At 42.6% G+C, this 21,732-nt stretch overlaps 1 protein-coding gene across 9 annotated transcripts in view; it reads right to left on the bottom strand.

The window, feature by feature from the left end:
- The window catches only part of adgrb3 (adhesion G protein-coupled receptor B3), a 122,511-nt gene that overhangs the window by 44,504 nt on the left and 56,275 nt on the right, over positions 1 to 21,732 (bottom strand). For 6 of the 9 annotated variants that reach the window (XM_047342299.1, XM_047342300.1, XM_047342297.1 and 3 more), the window contains 8 exons: positions 20,955 to 21,119; positions 20,011 to 20,175; positions 18,123 to 18,287; positions 17,632 to 17,733; positions 11,793 to 11,899; positions 9,799 to 9,996; positions 7,792 to 7,860; positions 4,395 to 4,503 (listed from right to left, as the gene is read on the bottom strand). In XM_047342299.1, the coding sequence (XP_047198255.1) occupies positions 4,395 to 4,503; positions 7,792 to 7,860; positions 9,799 to 9,996; positions 11,793 to 11,899; positions 17,632 to 17,733; positions 18,123 to 18,287; positions 20,011 to 20,175; positions 20,955 to 21,119 (1,080 nt within the window). The remainder of the gene's footprint in view (positions 1 to 4,394; positions 4,504 to 7,791; positions 7,861 to 9,798; positions 9,997 to 11,792; positions 11,900 to 17,631; positions 17,734 to 18,122; positions 18,288 to 20,010; positions 20,176 to 20,954; positions 21,120 to 21,732) is intronic. The other 3 variants (XM_035172113.2, XM_035172110.2, XM_035172111.2) reach the window with 2 other exon arrangements.

The raw sequence follows: 21,732 nt of genomic DNA on the forward strand, positions 1-21,732 counted from the left end.
CAACATCTTCAAATAACTGCTCACAAGCCAAATAACCCCTCAGCCTGTGTGCGAGGATTTTCACCCAAAAAAATATCTCAAATCTGCCTTCCTCGGTTCTGCAAGACCAGAAATGATAATGATGCTGTTGTTCCAGGGTTATTTTAAAACAACACATATGTTCCTTCAAAAATTTAAGGAAAATCACGTGTGTGCTTTTTTTTTGAATGAGTCATCACATTTTTTTCCAGAGTTACTTTGAGTAATTCATGTATAAACATTACATAAACTCTAAATAGGCAAAAAGTGAACAATATAAAAGTCATGTTCAGTCGTCATCAGTATTTTTCTCTGAGCTACTAAAGAAAAACAAATCCTCTTAATACATATTAAGCTTGTTAATGAGGTGAAAGTGAAACAAACCAGTCAGAAAAGTTGTATTTCTTTCTTTCCTTCATAAAGTTATGTTGCCCTTTTCTGAAGATGAAGAGATTTGTCAATTTTGAGTTTTCTGAATTAGTCTCGGGGAACATTGACTAAACATATCTGTCTAATTAGAAATTAAAAATGAGGGTTGATACAGATTTAGAACAATAAAAAGGTGTATGGAATAATTAACCAGACTTCAGTCATGCATGAGAGATGTATGAGGCAAAAAAAGACAACTGGAATCAACTTTCTTTAAAAAAGGTTGCAATGACTTATTTATGGTCGAATGCACTTTTCATTTGCATGTATTAAAAAACAAGGATTCAAATAAACCTAACGAGTGAAATATTCACCTTTCTGAGAGTGTGTCTAGGAGTGTGAGACATCTACACCTACTGTCAGTAATTTAAAAAGATCTAATTTCAATTTATTTAAAGTATCATAATTAAACGTGTCAGAGCTGTTGATGCATTCAAGGTGCCTGCAGGCTCTGCTAAAATAGAACCAGAGTTAGACTTGTGTCTTAAAAAATTAGTTTCCTCATTAGAGCAGTCAGAGTCATTAGTGACAAGATCACGGTGCAGGGAAAACATTTGGTTTCTGATCACTTGTGAAGCTCAAAATAACAACAGTGGTGTACAGCTTGTGTTAAATATTTAAGTTTCTTTAAGTTTCTTCTCATCCATCCCTTATCTGTGATGTTTATCATTTGAGGGTTGTTGAGCGGCTGCAGCCAGTCCCCGCTGGCATTAGCTGGGGGTGGGGGTACTTTGCCAAACTCAGCCACATAACAACATTGTTTTGGCCCAGATTTGGCCCACATCAAACACTGGGATGGTGTGGAATGATGGCACTTGAGCTGTCTGCTCCCATTTGCCAGATCTGGGCCACAAGTAAGCCACAGCAATACCGCAGGTCAGTGACCCGAATGTGTTTTGTGTAATTCAGGCCATAGTCACTAGTTACATTCACATCCGGATTACACATTGCCTAGAGCACCGCATCCCTCTAGACTCTTATCCTTTGTGTCTGAGCCTCAAGATGGCCAGCGGTGCCACATCATTGCCTGAAGTGGCCCACATCCGTTTGCTATCTGAGCAGGACCATTGTGTCAAAGCACAGCTATAGATGATCATACCTTTATTTGATCCTGTTTAGACTGCTGCAATCCAGTGTTCACCTGCATCAATAAATAGTCTCTCGTCTAGATGGTCTTCAAGTGGTCCAGAACGCTGCTGCTACACTGTGGTCCATCTTGTTGTTGTTTCACTCTTTAAGTCTTATTTTTAACTTTGAGTTTCTTTGTAAATGCTTCTTTTTGTATTGTCTGATGTTGCTTTTACAGTTTGTCATGATGCCTTTTATATTTTATGTAAAGCCCTTTGAATTGCCTCGTTGAAAATGTACTATACTAATAAATGAGCCCTGCCTTTGCACTTTGTCATGTTATGGACTAAATATCAACTTGTGCTGGGATTTTTGGGATTTGTCTTTGTTTTTCATTCCCTGTTTTATTTTGAAACATTGTGCCTTGTGTGTCCCTCTGGCTTTACTTCCTGTCTTTGTCCTGCTTCCCGTCTGCACCTGTCCTCATGTGTTTCACCTGTGTTCATTATCCCTGCCTCCCTGGTGCATTCCTGTCTTTCCCTTTGTCTTGTTCGCGTTGTCTGTTCATGCTCCCAGTGCTTCAGTTTTCGCTCAACATCGTTAGCCTACTTTGTTCTTTTCTCTTTTGGAGTTCTTTTGTGGAATTTTGGATTTTCAGTTTGTCTCCCTGACCTCAAGTGACTGTAAGTTGATTTAATTAAGTATTTTCTTCTTTGCTGCTTGGTCAGTTATCTGCATTTGTGTCCTGCAAACATAAAACCCTGATAGAATCAAGGTGATCGTACTTTCAAAGTTGTGGCCCCAACAATTCTACCTTTAGATTTACAGTCTGACTGTCTTTTATCGCACTAAGTGCATTTCAGTGTTTGAATGTGTGGGCTTTTATTGTCTTTCTGTTGCATATTTTTCACTGTTTTCATTGCTTATATTAATTGTTTATTATATTTCCTGATATATTATTCACGGGAAACCCTTTGTGACTTTTGTCTGAGAAACGTGCTTTAAAAAATAAAATGACTTATTGTGGACAGGTCTATAGATATATCAATTGGAAATAATGAAACTTAAAAATAGTCACAATAGCGTAGTCGGCAGCAAAATATGTATTTGTAGAGAAAAAAAAAAAAAAAGAACAAGCAATAACTTGAGTAGGAGCCCTGGTTGTGCCACTTAGTGCTTTTCTATAAGAAGGACACACACTGTTGAGTTGCATCACTGCCTTGATATAGATAGATTTTCTATCGTATCTGGTCTAATGGATGGACACATTTTAATCCATAGTGCTACAGAATGGAGCGAAGGCCCCACGGTCATATAACTATAAGCTTTTTAAAGAATTTTTGTTTGAAACACTTTACTGTCATTTAGAGTCGGTTTCAAATAATAAGTTGCATATTGTCCATAAAGCACGGGTCATGTGTTAATGCTTTTTCTGGCATAAAGAGGAGGCCGTGGCAGAGAGATCGGATGACCACCATTAAGCCAAACTGGAGGGTGTAAATATCCCAGCATCTGTGAAAGAAGTCATTAATGGTCGGCGTCCGAGCCTCGTTTCCAAGTGTCCGTTACTTAATTTCCCTCTCGCATTGTTTCATAATGGCATTTTGATGGGTGCATTCATCGCACCATGTTTGTCGTGCATTTTCCTGGGGGCCGCCTACAGTATAAATCATTATGGAAATCACACACCATAAAGAGCCACTGAGTGCAAGTGTGTGCTCGAAGTGGGTCAAATGTTAGCTATTGTAAAGAATACATGGAGGCCTCGCTCCCCATCAGAGGAATTGCCCACCAGCAGCAGCTGTACATGCTCACATTCCCTGGCATGAATAAATCAGCACCGCGGTTCTATTATTCCGTTGCAGTAAGTTACCATTTACAGCTTAGTAAGGAATGAAATGCCACCGAGACCTCAGATCATCCGAGAGGCTGCGCGACACAAGCTAAAAGAACCCAGGAGAACATTAGGGAGGAGAAGTATTGCTCAAAGACTCATATCCACGCACTTTATTTTTAGGGGGGAGTTGTAATCTGGACCACGATCAGTGGTGCAGAAAATTTGTTTGCGAGTTTATTACAACTGCAAAGAATAACTTGAAATTTCACTTCCAGTTTAATCTCCTTTTATCAGGCACTGACGGTATTTTTTCCCATGACTGTTAATTTCGCAAGAAACTGACAAACATGTTTTTTTTTTAATGATGCTGCACTTCTGTACACCGTGCTTTAGGGCATATTCTACTGATCAAGCCTCTCTCACAGGACTGCAGTAAAGTGCAACATCAGACTCCTACTTTACCTTAGAATACAACAAATATTTGATCTGACATTTATTTTTATAATTAAAACTGTGAATGAATATAATGACAAGTTCACACAGTTATAAATTATTCAGATTAATTTTAATTTAGTCTTATTTGTCTTAATCTTCTATTAAATTGTTTTAAATATGAAAATATTACTAAAACAATATCTTTTATATATTTTCTATTAATTACATGTTTGTACCTGCTGTGGTTTTTAAGCTTTGGATCAGTTCCTGTTGTTCTTAAATGTTGTATATAAATAAAAGTGACTTAACTCGACTCCTTATAGCTTGTGTAGGGCTCTTAATATTAGATTAGCTGTTAAGTGTTTTTCTAGGAATTTAGCACATTAAGACCACAATCTCAGTTTTAAATTAACCTTATTGATTTGCAGTAATTCTTACCCCCCCCGCACCATACCCTCACCACGCGCCATTTATCCTAAATTAATGACGGAAGGGAAATTGACAAATGTAGTGAGCGACGCACAGGGATTATGTGTCCATGTCAGGCAGAAAAGAAACGGAAAAGTAAACGAGGTCAGGGAGTAAAGTGGGGCTGCTTTCTTCTTACCCAAGTTCCCAGTCATCAAATAGGCGTTGTGGAAATCCTTCATGCCCAGTCCAACGATGTGGATGAATTCCTCTATGACCTGCATGAGCTCCACTGCTCCAGGATAGATCTGGACAAGATGAGAGAAACACAAAAAGACACGTTCAATGTCAACAGTGCTGTCATGATTTAATCAATGATAAATGGATGGAGCATAAAATACAGATAAATGATAGTAAATAAATGAAGTATATTAAAAAGCATAAATTTGTTATTGGATTTTCAGTTTTTAACTTGTGTAAAATTCTTTATATACAATGCACTGTTATTATTGTTATTCAAAATATATACTAGAAACAAACACAGATGCAAAGTTTGGATGTTGTTAAAAGTATTTCCTAAATTATATGAAGATATAAAAGTGCATTAAAAAAAAAGTAAAGTGAATATTTTAAAGCCAAATAGCTTGAAGCAATGATAAAGAACTGTCAGTGGAAGATAAATATCGAAGTTCAACTGAAATACTAATCAGAACCATTTGATCCATCGCCTCATTTCTTTATTTGGTGTTGCACCACTGAATAAACCTTAACAATCATAAGCACAACACACTGGCCTTCTGCACTCCTGTGACTCTTTCTATTTAGATGGAAAGACCCCCCCCCGAAGTATTTTCATCGGATCAAATAGCTCATGCAATACATCAGACTAGAGAAGATGAGATACTCTCCTTCTTCAAGGGTCTGTTCTGAAAGTCTTCTAACGTGGCAGCCATTTTTTGATGTTGGTAGATCAGATGGAATCAGAGCCCCGTAATTTTATTTTTCTCCCCTGTGGCTGTCGGCAGATTACTGACTTTAATGGCGGGCACAGCTCTGATCATTGGACACAATGCTTTGTTTGTATTTCTGTTTTGTAATATGAAAATCAAAAGAAAAAGAAGTTTAAGAAAACATTGTGTTTTTCTGACGGATTGCATTTTTTCTCCCAACATTTTATAATTACAAAAAAGAAATTATAATGATGAAAAATTCTATTTTTTTCAACCAGTGGGTTTTACAGACACAGTCCCTGGTTGGCGTCTCTTCTAAAAGCCTCTAAGAGAACACATCGTCTGTGTTCATGTTCTGCTTGGTGGCCCTCAGCAGAGGCAGGGGTTCAGCACCACGGACAGCTCCACCGCTCCACCAGTGACACGGCTGGTCCGCTCAGCTCTTTTCCTCCGGGTCAGTAAACCAGAGGAAACGCTTAATGCGATAACTGACCTTCAAACCACTGCACCACAGTCCCGGCTGACAGGCCCGTGGTGATGAGTCACATCTAATGAGAGGCTCTGATCGAGGCTTCTCTTTCCCCCCCTTTTTTGACTGGACACTGTGTGGAACTTTACACCACGGACTCTAACACATCCGACACTTTCGCGAAGTATCGGCTGCGGAGAACATTTCGAAAAATGTCTGCAAGAGGAACGTGACACATTTCTACAAAAATATTATTGCGGGGACTTCGTCAAACGTGAGAGCACACGCTGGTGATGTCGGGCAATTAGACAGACGGGGCCTTTTGAGTGGCATTTAGCAATTAACACCTCACTCAGGCCTGTTATTCAACAAACACCTGGGGCAGGTATTTCTCTCCTCGCTAACACCTTGCGCTCGGCGTGTTTGCACATGGCCCTCCGTGTGCCGCTGAGCTGGGGCGCGCGGATCGGTGATGCTGAAGCTGAGAGCCTCTGACACAGCAGAGTGAAAGCCATAGTGGGGGAGAGAGAGAGAGAGAGAAAAGCACATCACGTCGCCCCTTCCGGCATGTCTGACGCACAGTGCAGTCATGCTCATTCCGCTGGTCTCCATGGCAACCGGTGAAGATGTGAAGGCAGCGGAGGGAAATGGCTGCAGTGGCGCTTCTGTAGACGCGGAGCTCTTCCTTTCCTTGCCATGGTAACAGTGACAGGAGGTGAATATATAGTGATCTCTGCACAGAGCCAATTCTGCAGCCAGTAAAAACCTCATAGTGAGCTGTTTCATCTGGGTGTTTTTTTTTTTTTTTGAACGTCCGCGGCACGCAGCGTGTGGGCGCTGTGGAGAAACTCGGCTCGGAACACTCATTAATGCAAGAAAAGCCTGCGAGTGAGAAAAAAAAAACTTGTGAGCTGTGAAGTCCAAGCGTCGTCTGGTGAAATCAGACAAGTTCGCCAGTGTCCACTTAGCGGAGTGCCATAAGTGAAGCAGCACTCCTTACAAAGGCACATTAATAACTGCAGGAATAATTACCCATGTCAAATAGCTTCTCTGGGTTTTCAATCATGGAGACAATGTCTCCCTGTCCGTCTCCCTCACACACTGTTCCCGATGAAACCGCTCATTTGTGGGCTCCTCTCACCGACAACCTGTCTCTTTTGGGCCCTGCCAAACTAAAGCTGCACTGAATAAACACCAAATTGCTGCCTGCAGAGATGGAGACAGCCAGGACTGGCACTATTGGCAGAGCTCCAACCGCTTGTGTCTCCTTAAACCATATCAGTCAGACGTGGAGGAAAATGGTGACAAAAACAAGATCTGACCGATTTTTAAGACTTGCCCCTCGGTCATGTGTCAGGCGCAGGCGATACCTAATTTAAGTCAATTTAGCAGTGAGGGTGACAACGGAGCAGATGCCCTCTGCTGACTTGCAGTCATCGCAGATGGTATCTCAGTCAGGGTCTGGATGTGCACGGTGCCGGGACTCAGGTCGTCTCAGACACCAAAGATGAGAGTTGCCACCTCTCGGGCTGAGAACTGTGTCTGACGGAGGACGGAGCCAGGAGCCAGTCTCCATGGATAAAACCCGGTGTCGAGAAAATGTTCCGTTCTGTGCTCAGATTTTTGATCTACAGTACGTTACTGCAGTGCTGCCGTCTGTCGCCTCTGCATTTCTACTGAATATTGAGACTGTCTTTCTCCTCTGCGCGTGATGGAGCTGCTTTACAATGTCAGAGAAAGACATACAGGGAATCAGGAATAGTAACTGCTGTGGTACAAGCAATAAAACCTCCAAACTGTTTATCTATATGATTAAATTCATCTTAATTAATGGTCCAATCGCAGCAGTTGTTGTGATTTGTATGAGCTGGGTGTCAGCCGCAGGAAGTGAGTCCTGCAGTGGCGATGCCCGGACGGCCACTGTGGCACTGCTGCTGCCACCAAGTGGAGGTCTGAGGAACTGGCTCTCCAAATGAGGCCAGATGTCACTCCTGCTAAATGACCTTTCTCTGTGATATGTGTGGGTATAACATTATATCAGCACCAACCTGGCTGCCCCTTAATCTCTGCTATTCAGACGCAGCGACTATAAACAAGCTTTCAGATGATTTTCGGGGGGAGCGTGGCATTCATGCAGAAGCCTAAATTATTTATTGCGTGCGCTGCCAGATGCTTACCTTTTGTGCATCTTCCCATTTCTCCTTATTTTCCTCCTCCAAGAGGTTGCTGATGATTTGAAAGAAGTTCTGTGGAGATGATGAAAGGGGAAAATACATAACACGCCCACACACAAGTACTACAGGCACTGCGGCGAGATGCTTTTCAAACCATGAGACGTAAACACTGTGCACTCGGAGGCGACTTTTATGGATGGATATACTGACATTTGTGATCGCAGGAAATTAGGGAATTGTGTGCTGGGGGAATAATGGCGTTCCCCGCAAGGGCTCAATGGCGACAGGAAATTCACAGCTGGGACCGCCATGGGGAAATGATTCGAGAAACGATGGAACGTGTGATTCGCCTCTGACAAAAATACACCTTGAACCCTTGCAGCGTGCAGCAAACACCTAATGCTAGAGGAGAGGAGCACAAGCTGCAATCAGGGGAAGAAAAGGAAGATGAAAAGGAATGTTTGAGCAGATGTGTGGATTGTCTTTTTTTTTTTCTCCAGCAGCGGAAAGCAGGGGCTGCTCGGGGTGTGCATGCCTGCAGTAGTAATAGGACCCCCTGTCTGATCTTTAGCCTTGTTATTTCGTCTGGTCTACAATGTGCCTGAGGGAGTGGCTCTCTCTCTCTCTTGACACAGGCTATCTTGTTTTCTACTTGAATGCTTATGCTCCCTCTGGTGGTAATGTGCCCACTTTAACACTGCATTAGCGCAGAGACACACGGAGGGGGTGGGCTGGCTGGCTGACTGCTCTCCTGTCTGCCCACACACACACACACACACACACACACACAGTATAGAGCTCTCATAATAACCAGGGACAGGATGCTTTCCTCATCTCATAGATTTCCTAAGGTGGGGGAGAATGGCTGAATTGGCCGGGTAGTCCATCCGTGGCCGGTACATTTTGGCTTTTATTTCTGCAGAATATTAGCAGCGGACCGTGCACCTTCCACCACCGTGAAAATGTGCACAACACCAGCAGAAAACTCGGGGGAAAGGAACATCCCTGACATTTTGTCGTCCAAAATACCACCGCGCTTTGGACGTGTATAATTTAGTGAGTTGAACATTTTTGGTGATTTAATTATCTCTGTCCTGAGCAGGAGGAAAAAGCTGCTTTCCAATTAAGTTTCATCACATTCAAAAGAGACTAAAGCTCCCACAGTCTATCTATAGGAGAGCTTGTTTCTTTTCCCCTTTCTGTATATATTCTTACTTTTAGAGTATATATTCTTTCCTCCCCCTTAAACCTGGAGATCGTTATAGCATCTAACAATGTGAGTATATTTTCACATTCAATATACTGTAAAAAGCCTATTGGGTGATATTTTAGTGGATTTTATAACCGACAGATTTTTTTCCACCTTGTTAAAAGCAGAAATCATTTCCACTTCCCCACAGAAAAATGGCTGATGTTTACTTTTAATTTCATCTTTGAGCGAAAGAACGGCAACTAAACAAGCTTGATAACAGTCGCAGAGGAAGATGGGAAACACCCATAAGAACTATAATGGGAGAATTAGGGTTTTTCATTAACACGAGTACAATATTCAGTCTGTTGTTACCAGCACAGGGCGAGCAACAATTACTTCTTTCCCATTCAGCTGACTCTGAAAGAACAGCAGGAGCCAAACATGTGGTGAGGAAAAGACAGACACACACACACACACTATAACAATATGGGCATATAAGACAGCACAAAGATGCCTCAGAAGGGTGTCTTTGAAAACGACACAGCTCTGAGGATCTAAATTATCTTATTGGCCATGGGGGTGGGGCTTTAGCTATAATCTCCATCATCATATTGACATAAAGAGGATCAAGACAGCAGTCTACCCAGACATGATGAGATGAAACAGTTCAGGACGTGGGGGGGGGGGATCTGCTGATACAATAGAGACACGGGATGTTGTTTGTCAGCCTTTTGTGGCGTTTCCGACGTGTTGGACAACGTACACGTGCCAAGCCAAGGTCCCGAATGTGTTTAAAACAAACCCCACTCTGCACTTACTTGCACATCGTCTGACGAAGGCTCGTAGCTGGCTCTCTTGAATGTCTCCGTCACGTTGCGCAGGATCTCCACAGACGACAGCAGGTCGCCGGCGTAGAAGTTCCTCCTCTGGGTGAGGTCCAGAAGGTTCTTCGTGACCTGGGACATCCCGTCCCCAGCCAGCATCCTCTGTCCCTTCGCAAGGTGCCCCTGAACCTCCAAAAACAGCAAAGGAAAGGACTTGGGGCCTTTGGTGTCCTCAGCGGGTTTTCATTTTTTTTTTTTCGCCAAATACACACTTAGCTGCACATTTGGAGTTAACGGAGTGAAAAAGATCAGGAAGAAAGAGCCCGCTCTCTGAGGCCCCTCCTGTGACACATGTATATCTGAGCCGGGTCGAAATGTATTCTGCCTCACGGATGTTTTGAAATGAGCCAGTATGAATAAAAGAGTTAACTGGAGCAGAAGACTCACATTTAGGCAGAAATTGCACAGTGAAATGACATTTCACATCATTGCACAGGGTTTATGTCCATAAATACACGTTCACAGGTGCAGCGCTGTACGTGATATCTCAGCTCCTCTGAACGATTCTATTTTTTACCGTGATGGAGGTTTTTAAAAAATCACCTTCTAATGGACGTGTTATTGTTTTTCCAGGCTAAACACACACACAAACCTATATACTATATCTTAAAAAGTGCATCAAGATATACTCAGATTGAAAATGTCTCCAGCATGCAAATGACTAAAGGATCCATCTCTCCATCCATCTCTCTCTCCATCTATTTATTTATCCATCTCTCTTCATCTATCTCCATCTATTTATCCATCTCTCTTCATCTATCTCCATCTATTTATCCATCTCACTCCCTCTATATCTCCATCTCTGTCTATCGCTCTATCTATCTCTCTAACTATCCATCTATCTCTCCATCTATCTATGTATCCTTCTCTCTCCATCTATCTCATGTATCTCCATCTATTGTTATCCATCTCTCTCTAGCTCGCTATCTCTCCATATATATCTTCATCTGTCTATCTCTCCATCTATCTCTCTCTCCATCTTTCCATCTATCTCTTTATCTCTATCTCTCTATCTAACTCTCATCCATCTCTCTCTCCATCTTTCTCTCATCTATCTATCTCTAACTATCCATCTATCTCTTTATCTCTAACTACCCATCTATTTATTTATCCATCTCTCTCCCTCTATATCTCCATCTCTGTCTATCTCTCTATCTATCTCTCTAACTATCCATCTATCTCTCCATCTATCTATATATCCATCTCTCTCCATCTATCTCTTCATGTATCTCCATCTATTTGTATCCATCTCTCTCTGTTTATCTCTCCATATATCTCTCCATATATATCTCCCTCTGTCTATCTCTCCATCCATCTATCTCTCTCTCCATCTTTCCATCTATCTCTCCATCTCTATCTATCCATCTAGCTCTCGTCTATCTATCCAGCTCTCTCTCCATCTATCTATCTCTCTCTCCATGTCTCTCCATCTATCTAGATTTCGATATATATATATCACCCTCTATCTGGATTAACAAAACTAAATTGTAATATATTGAAGTAGATGCTATTTAAAATGCAGTTGTGTGTGTGTGTGTGTGTGTGTGTGTGTGTGTGTGTGTGTGTGTGTGTGTGTGTGTGTGGAATAATACCTAATATGATGTTACAAAAAGTACAATATGCTTCTTCCAGTCTTAACAATAATTGATATCATTTGTTTCTTCTATTTGTTTTTTATCTGATCGGAGACTGACACAGATGAGACGAGAACTGGCCAGAAACACTAAATCAACCCGTTAAGGACCCGACTATGAGCGTTCATTACAAAAGAGAAAAATGGCAAAATCATGCTTGTAATTTGCTCCTCCGTATTGAACGTGGTTAATCTTTAGGTACAGTGTGATGAGAATTGGGGGAGAGCGGGGGTGGAGGTAATTTATGATGCATTGGAAACAGAGGCAGTGAGAGGAAGCTGACTTTGCACCTACTGATTGCTGCAAGTATCTGAATTCGTTTGTTATGCATCGAGCATAGCTGGGCTGCTCCCAGAAGGCCATACCGCGGTGATCCAAAGAGCAGCGTCGACTAGTGGTGCCTGTAGAGGAGGAAGAGGAGGAGGAGGAGGAGCAGAGGAGACAGCGACAGCGACAGATTTGGAGGGGAGATGGCAGGATGAGGGAGGGAGGGAGGGATGAGGATGCAGGGGGAGAGAGTGCAGAGATGGAGGGTGGGGGAGTAAGGAGAGCCAAAAGAAAGGCAGATGGAAGTGGAGGGGTGGAGGGAGCGGAAGGACAAAAAAGAAGAGGACAGAAAAATTAATTCTTCTCATGAGACTTTTTTTTTTCTTTTCTTTTTCTTCATTTCTGTCGCCCATCACTCATCATCAAAATTTGATATTGCCCATTAAACGTTGCAGTGGAGGCAGAGGGAGGATTCTGGAAGGAAAGTACTGCAGTGTCATACAGAATTGGTTTTATATCATATCGGCTGCAGACGCAGGCTTTTAATGCACAGTGCGAGCTGTGTTGATACAAGACACAGTGGTTTACTCAACCACTGGGCTGTGATAGCTGTCAGGCATTTAAACAGTGATCCCGAAATAGCAGACCCACCCAACATCCCTCCACATCCCCCCCCTCACACACACACATCCCACGTATGGGGTCTAACATCACATCTTCCCAGCTGTCGACCTGGCGGAGTGCACTTCACACATCACCCAGCCGCTCCGGCACAGGTGCTTGACATCCCGAGGAAAACTCCCACAGTACAAAACATTTCCCCTGGCGTCCGTGCTTCACATAAACTCATCGCTATGTCTTCTTCGCTCGCCCGCTCCCTCCCCACCTTCCACACACAGACAGAGAGAGAGAGAGAGAGAGAGAAAGAGATCAAAACCACACCTCCTACGCCCACCTCCTCAACTGCTACTACCTGGCGATATGCACTTAAAGCCACGAGTGCACACAAAACATCGCTATGTGCCAGGAGCGTCCATGCAGGACCGTGAGACGGCCCAGAGGGCAACAGGAGAGGCCCACTGCGTCACACTTTGCCGAGCATCCGTCTACCCCTGAGCCGGCTTCACCTGGGAGGTTTTATTTACCTTCATATTGCAAACCCCTTTTGTTAAGCACTCCAAAAAAAGATATATTCTCACATTTCTATTCGATCATCTCCCTGCCCCCCCCAAAAACATGTGTATTTTCAAAGGGTGCCTGAAAAAATTTGGGATTCACTTCAGTTTTCTGGCTCCATCATTCTTAAAGGTCATTGTAAACTGAGAGAGACGGTGGTGTGCTTCAAATGGGAAGCGGCAAAAAGACACGGAGCGTCGAGTGGAGGCCACGTTCAAGAACCTCTTTAAACTAATAAGCGGGACAACTGCTCAAATGAAAGACGCAAATCTTGTTTGTGCATCAACTTGAAAGATGAATTGATTTCAACAGTAACATAAAGACTTATAAAAGAAATATAAAAAAGACAGATCTGGATTTAGCCGTCAAATGACCTGTGGCCTGCCGTTATTTCAGTATTACGCTGGATGATGCAATTTTAATGTGAATTCAGCAGAACTGGAAGGTTCAAAAATTGCTCAAGGCCAGAATCATTTTAATGTGAAACGCGTTGGAAGAGAGCTCATTTTTTTTTTTGTCTGCACGACGGATTTGCAGAGAAAATTCATGATTTTAGGGAAACAAATGTGGTTGAAGTTTATTAGCTGTATAAAACAAAACCTAATATCACACTTGTTGCCATTTCGTAACAAAAAAAACGTCCATAAGCACTTCTCTGGTGCTCGAGGGGTTTGAATTACTGAGGAGGGAATGTGCAACAGTAAATTCAGCTTTATCTTCTTCCCTTTTGTCATCAGTTTTGTGTATTCAATAGATGCACATTTTCATAAATCAACATTGTATTTAATTGAGTTTTATATTCCTGATTAGAATACTTTTAAAGTTATTTAGAATCTGTTTCGACCTGCGACAGTCGTGGGTTCAAACAGGGTCAGGGATGCAAACGCAAAGCTTTTCACTGGGATTCTGCACCAGTCTGTCGTCTGTCCTTGCATCATCGGTGATGTACGTAGAGTAGGTTGACTGTGAAATATAGGTCAGTGGAGATGTGCTCCATCAAAACCAAGGCCCCACGGAGGCATTGACCTGTCGCTGTCCGGTTTTTACGGCATCCTTTACTCGGCTGCCATCAGAGGAGAACTTCTGCCCAAACAATCCTCCCCGAGACAAAAAGGCTAAAAAACTGAGTTTACGACCTGAAGAGTTAAGACAAGAGAAGTCTATAAAAACACAGGCTGAGGAGCTTTGTGGACTTAGTGAAGTGAATATAACCAGTGGTGGAAAAACAACACAAATCCTTTAAAAAATAATCTTACAGACTATGAGATCCTAAAAAAAATGATGGCACATGTTTTAATGCTGCATGTGCCAGTAAATACTAAACATGTGTATAGGATGGTGTTATGTGTTAAAGGGCACAGGAACATTTTCCTCTGCATTAACCTGGGATACGTTGGTTTAATAGCTTGTGGTTCTGTTGCTTTAATTGCTCCTTTCAGCCGGTGACTCAAACTTCAGTTGATGATTCAGATTTCTCATTAGAGACGGAGCATCAGCTTATACCTGCAAAATCTCTTCTGCAAGGTTACTAGTAAAAAGCATCCACATCCTCCCACTATCCAGAGATGAAGCCAAAATATATAGAAACACACCGTCTTCCACATTTGGAGTCTGGGCAGTAGTAGTTTGAGGCAGCGAGGTCCACGCTCGACCAATCACGAGTCAGTCTCAGCTGTTAATCAGGACGTTTCAGTTTGTTTTAAGAGCCTCTATTAGTTAATTAAAACCAACTACTGTAATTAAAAACAAATTAAAATTATCTGAAATGACAGAAACCATCTTTGAGAAAAATGTGTTTGCCCCATACTGCAGCCAGCCACCAGATGGCGTTTGAGATACTTTGGCTTCACTTTTTGGGGAGCTGTCATGGCGTCCATCTTGATCTATAGTCTACATGTATTTGTCCTAATACAATGCAGGCCAAATACTTACAGGTACATTGTTGGACTAAGTGATACTGAACATATTGGTTATTTTGTCTTATTTAAAAAAACAAAATGTAACTGTGAAGATGAGATGAATCAAATTTGTGAAATACAATTTGATCTCATTAAATAAACAGTATAATTAAAGAGTCAGTTATATAATGTATAAGATCGCGTGGTTGCTCATGTCGTGTTTTGCTTTAGCCCTCCACAGTACTTAGAGGTCACCTAAGGAACAGCTGTGAGTGTACTTTACGTGTTTACAGATGTATGATCGTTGTCTGAGTGATCCAAAGCGAACATATTCATCTGCTGTGTGCGAGCATCCTCTCGACTTTTCCCCCTTTCTCGCCTCCGGTGGCAGTTGTCATCCGTGATGACCGCGGCGGCGCTGACGACCCTGTTCCTATGATGACCTTGATGACGCCAGCTGACTGCAGCTGAGTAGGCACTGATGGCCCTAACACATTCAGACGCCTCACCCGCTCAGTCTCACTGCATTCGTGTCGCACACTTTGTCGTGCCGCTCTCGCTGATCAATATTTCATCTTTGTTTATGCTCGCTCGGCGCAGCCATTACGTTTCTGAATCGTCCTCGAACAGGGGGAAGAGGTCTAGACGTGAGGGGTCTGGTCTCTTTTCACATTTCTTCTCTTCGAAGGCTTTGCTGGATTGACCTTAATCTAATTACAGGCCAAAGGTCGGAAGGTGTTGATTTCATTTATAGTTTCATAATGTGGGCTCTGTGAAACCTGCTGACACCGGACCTGTGATTAATGGCTTTAGATATAAACTTGACCTGACCTGAACTGTTGTTCATCATGCTCTGTTTTTCTTGTGGTCAGTAGCGGCTGTGACCGAGGGGACGTGCTGCAGTTAAAACACTAAAATATGGCTGTTATTCTACCCTTTCATCAAGATACTGTTCTGGCATTAAAGGTCCTGCTTCTCAATTAACTGATATAGCAGCCTCGTGTTATTACTTTAGGCAAATTGTTGTGCATCCTGTGCATACAGATCACGATCTTCAAGTCCACCAGCACTGACGCACACAAAGAAGTCAGCACTAATTTATTATGAAATGTCACAATGTGTTGACCTGCAGTACAGTGTGTAAACTTTAACAGCATAAACACAGCAGTAGGTGTAACAGGATCCAAATTTAGCTCCATATAAGAGAGATTTGTGAAACAAATTGGTCGTTTATGTGTAAGGTTCACAAGACTACTTTTTAATTTCCTTTTTTTTTATTATAATTAATGTAATTAATGAATGTGATACCGCTCAGTAAAGAAAAGTAATTAGTCTGGCTGCATGAAGGAGCCAAGTGTCTCACTCTGACTAAGTGACCTGAGACACCTCTCAGTGTAAATTAAATTCTTAATCAGTGAAGGTGTTAAATTTCCGTCACAAGAAGAAGACGACACAAGGAAACCCACCCCAAAAGTCCTGATAGTGGGAGCTTGAAATAGCTTTGTAGTGCCGAGCAGTTATTAACCATAAAACTAATGTCAAGCCGGAGAGCTAATGTCACACTAGTAAATCTTACTCTGCATAACTTTGCCTCAGGTGAGCCATCTGTGAACGGCACTGTGTTTTCCTGCCACACCTAATTTACCAGTTAGCCTTTTTTTTTACAATTGTGGAAGACATTTCAATTCAGGGAGTCCAGCGTGTTTGGAGTTTTGTAACATGTGACTTTAACAGCCGACACCACCCCCATCGCCCTGTTGTCTTCCTTCTGCAAACTGCCCTTCACCGCACACAGAGATAACCTGGATCACAGCAGCGTTAGCATCGGTTGCATTTCTCATTTTATTCTCTCGCCTCTCCCTCCTCTCCCGTCTTTCTTTCCGGGAGCCGAGTGTTAGTCTCGCCCTGTTAGAGAACGTGCATCCTCTCGCTCTGATGCTCGTCTCTCCGTGCACATATTAAAGCTTCTGCTTAATGTCTGAAAACAGACCTCAACAGTGCTCACTTTTTTTTCCCTCCTTCCCATCCAGTACACACCTTGTGCACTGACGGGTGTAGCCATGAGTTACGAGTGCAGCAGCATCGCTGTGTGTGGAAATGAAGGGGAGGAAAAGAACATTCACTTTCTCCTTGAAACAGGGTTTTGGGTGCCATGCAAAGATTTCAAGTGAAACTAAAGGCTTGTTAACTTTCCTAGTGTGTGTGATTCAAAGCCATACCTTGAAAACAATGCAAATGTGGCTCCATCAATAGTCTTGAATACACACTATATACATGAAAATGTATTCCATTATTTAGTCCCCTTTTATTAGAGGACTTCTCTTTTTAGATTCCATCAACCACATTAATTCAGCTGGGCCATTCTGGATGCATGAGTGTGAACCGTGGAACATTTTGCTTTTCATTTATTTCGGCGAAACAAAAAGGCAGAGGAAATGATCTTTCAGATATTCAAAGACAATCTCTGTTGAATGTGTAACAAACAGAAATATTTGCAACACTTCCTCTACCTGTTTGAACATAAATACCATAGTGTCATGGCATTTACTTGATTAGATGGGCCTACTTATACTTGAGAAAATGCAGTAATCACAACAGAAACCTCACGTAGCAGCTTCCTGTGTGAACAGACGCAACCACCTCGCACTGCACACGCACCTAGTGGGGCCCAGGCCTTAAGTGAGCATAAAAAAAGAGCGATCATCCGCCGCTGTGGACCTCTGGGTGCACACTGCACCATTTACAAATCAAGACCATGATAAGAAAAGAGAGGAATTGAAGGTGTTGCTCACCTGTGGCATTGGGTGGGCATCTGTTGAAGGCCAGTTCTCCCGAAGGTGTCCGTCTCCACACCATGGACACGGCATAGTCCTCGGGACAAATCTCATACGGTGCTGAAGAGCAAAGTGATACTGAGTTAATGCAAAGAGCCAACAGCTGTGCAGTGCTGGTGAATATCACTGAGGGAGCTATATAATAATAATAATAGTTTTATAATGATATAGATGATGACAATGTGTTTAATGCAAATTTATTTTAGAAAATTGTAGCGTGAGCTGTAATGATACTTGCATTACTCAGTGTGTCCATGACCATCATAATACATCCAAATTTATTCACCCCCCTCTGTATCCACTTATCTGCATCTGCTCTTCACATTCTGTTTGAAATCATCTCGTGTAATGAGACATGTCATTCAACTACACACTGATAATTATCTTCCCGCTTTCAATTGGCCTCCCCGCGGCCACTCGGCGTAAAGTCTCATTATCCCCTGGCTCACCTGGGCAGCGCTGGTCGCTGCACTTTCGGACTTCCTCTCCGTTGCCGTCGCACTGGTGCCCGGTCACCGCCGCCCCCTGACACACTCGGACTCGCCTCTGCCATCCGCCGTCGCACGACTTAGAGCAGCCGCTCCACGGACCCCAAGGATTCCACTGGCCGTTGGCTAAAACAGAAGGACGCAGGGTCAGACACAGATACTCTGAGATGCATCAAATTATTAAACCAACATCTGCTGCCTTCCACGATTTTGAATTGGTGTGCGATATCTCAAATAAGTTTCTGATTGCACTCGATTCTAAATGAGTGGGTAAATGCAGTTTGTTGTTAATATTACAAAAATGAACAAGACTTCTCTGAATAATCAGGAGACTGTGTGTTTTCCGACTCCAGAAGCTGCTCTGTGAGTGGTGATTATTTGCCTCACTTTGCCAATATTAAAACTCATTTTCGCTGAAGTTTCCAAAACAGGCAGCATGTTTTATGTCCTTGTAATGAACACTGTTAAATTGTGCATTAGACACACAAAAAAACCCCAGATGCGCCCCTTCAGCGGTGTAGTAAATCACATACCCTTGTCTGAACGGAGAGGTACAACACTCTGTGAGCAGCGAACACACTCTACTCTGGTCTGCACCTCCACTTACCCCCTTCTTCACACGTGTCAGGCTGTTTCATGTCCTACAACTAACCTCTGTCACGTCCGCTTTCACCAGGAGTAAAAAAAAAAAACAGGAACCACTGTGGGTTTTTTGGGGCTAAAACTATCCACCGCACCCAGTAGATACTGAAGCCTCTGCCCCAACATCAGAGCAGCAGATTCCTCAGACAGACGCGTGCTCACTGAGGAAGTTCTAACACATAGCTTTGATTCAAAGACCTTCACAGGCCTTTATTGTATAATTATGAGGCTATCTTTTGAGGTCAGTGTATTTTATTTCATTTTTTTAAAGGGTTCTACATTTAATACTCAATGATATCCGGAAAATATTGGGATTTACCTTGAAATGTTTCAGGTTTTTTTGTTTTGCAAACCAGGGCGACCCCTCATATTCTCTTTTAAATAACGGCCGTGTGCAGTCTCTCTAATATCTGATCTCTCACCTTGGAGACAAATAAGACTGGCTGGGCCTCATTAAATGAATAAATTGCATAATGCGTCCTCTCACAATGAGGCGACCGGCAGCCTCTCCTGCTTTATTATCACACGCACAAACTAAAAATACGTATTCACCAGCTTTTACCGCTGCTTTAGTCGTCTGAGAGAGCATAAGGCTGGATGACTGGTTACGCAACATCCCCCCCCCGACTTTCAACAATTTGAGAGGAATCTCTTTGCCACACACATACAAGTGAAATACCCCCCCCAAAAAAAGGGAAAGAAAAGAAGTGCAGTTTTTTTACTCTGCTCGAGTGAAAATTGCATCAGGAGATTATGAGAGTGTTCAGGCCCTTCATATGATCAGACAATTCAAAGCCTGATGGAGACCACTAAGCTGACATCGTTGAGCCTCTAATACATCTATGATGTTGACAGGCAGTTGGGACAGCTAACCCATGCGTTATGTGAAAGGCATACAGTACATCTAACTGGATTTCACAAATCCAATTGATAGAGCATGGTCTTAAACATTATTCTTGATTCTTACAACACAGATTTGACTCCTGCTACGAGGCTCCTCAGTAGGCAACACAAAGTAAGTCAGGCTCCGTATTTAATCTTGAATTCAATCTAAAATTCCTATGGTTACAGTGCTTGTGATTAAAATAGTGATTATGTGGGTCGAGGTATGTGTGTTCGTTCTTTCCCCCTATTACAAATCATGATTTTTTTTTTTAATTTAGACATCAAAGCGGATATATAGAATTAAGAGGCTCAGGATTTTTACCTGTGCAGTCAGGATTATGGCACTCTCTGCTTTCTGCCCAGTGACCGCGACACTCAGATCCCCCATGGGCGGCTGCTGAACACTGCCTGGTCCTCTGCTGAGTGCCATTGGCACAGGTCACCGAGCAATCGCTCCAAGAGCTCCACTCCTGCCACTGTCCATCCACTGAGGCACCAACCACAACCCAACAAGCATGTCCCAAGCGGAGGGAGAAAGAGGGCAGACAGAAATGGGAGGAGATATTCAGATCACTAGTCCCTCGCAGACGTGAGAGCCATTAAGACATTAAGTGAAAAGCAAAGAAAATGTATTCAATGAATCAAACATGACTTTTTGGGAAATTTGGGAGACTTGTATTCTTTCATAGGTTAGAATATAAAATAGTCAAATGCGTTAGGAGAATAAAACATTAAATCAGTTTTTAATAGAATATTTTCATATTAGATTATCATGACTATTGCACAAACTGCACACACACTATTTGTTTGCCGCCTTCCATCGTCCATGTGGGGGTGGAGGGAAAGCATCTGCGACTGAGTGGTTTTCACTGAGTCTGTTACCAGAGCAAAGCTAACATTTACTGTGTGGAAGAACTCATCATCACTAATCTGCTTACCACTCACAGGCAATTGCGAGTAAGTGATTTGGACGTCGGTATCACAGTATTGACAGGGTTTCCTAAACCGCATTATTGTGTAAGCACTATTACTTTAAATGCACCACAAAATGCAGTCATTCATTTTTTTTTTCACTCACCTTTGCAGTATTGTATTGATTAATGATTAAATTGCTGTGTGTGAGGGAAACTGCTACCGTCCTCAAGAAAGGAACTTCTGAAAAGTGATTATCATCATCTCTGTGATTATATCTTTTCTATTTCGCCTTTAGTAATAATGGTTGATATTGTTATTTTAAAATGCATTTAAAGAGCAGTGAGATAATACCTGGGCATAGGGCTATGTTGCAAAGCTTAGTCTGGGTCTCGGGTCCATCACAGGCCCTGCCTCCGTGCTGGGGAGGGGCGCACATCCTAGTCCTAGTGCGATGCCCTCGGCCACACGTGAAAGAGCACAGGCTCCACGGTGACCACTCCTCCCATACACCGTGTACTGCGGGCACAGAAAAGGCGTCAGGCCTAATCAATGTCCCTGTCCCTGCTGTAGCATAAACAAACCCATAACAAACTGCAGCCAGCTATAAATGAAATGAAATCAATCAAAAATAATTAGCAACAAAACTAATGTAAGGGAAACACTGAGCGAGCACAAGCTTCAGTCACCTCTGTGCATGTAGTGTTTTTCATCTTGTGCACAATGACGATAAATACTAATCCACTAACAATGATGCATACTGAATTAAAGGCATAAAGTATGATAAGAAATATCTTCACATGGAAGTTTTAACATGCGGAACAACAATAAGAATCCAGTCTTTCTAACTGGGTGAGGAGCAGCGGGTCTATTCTTCTTCTGGGGAATCTAGTGGCACTGAACCCTCAGGTTAACATAAGCTGACAATTGTGTTGCAGAACTGTCATGTCCTCGTCATACTAAATGGTGGTTCTACACCAAACGGACAGGACTTCACCTGGTCTCAGGCCTCAGGGTAACAGGCCACGTTTCATGTTTTGTAAAATAATTTGTAACGACGTGGCCACTCTGACTGAAAATCAGCCTCGACTGGCCAAATCCAAAAGAAAATGTGTCATTAAGAAGACACTGG

Source organism: Hippoglossus stenolepis, chromosome 12, assembly GCF_022539355.2.
Source record: "Hippoglossus stenolepis isolate QCI-W04-F060 chromosome 12, HSTE1.2, whole genome shotgun sequence".
In the NCBI taxonomy this organism is placed as follows: Eukaryota; Metazoa; Chordata; class Actinopteri; order Pleuronectiformes; family Pleuronectidae; genus Hippoglossus; species Hippoglossus stenolepis.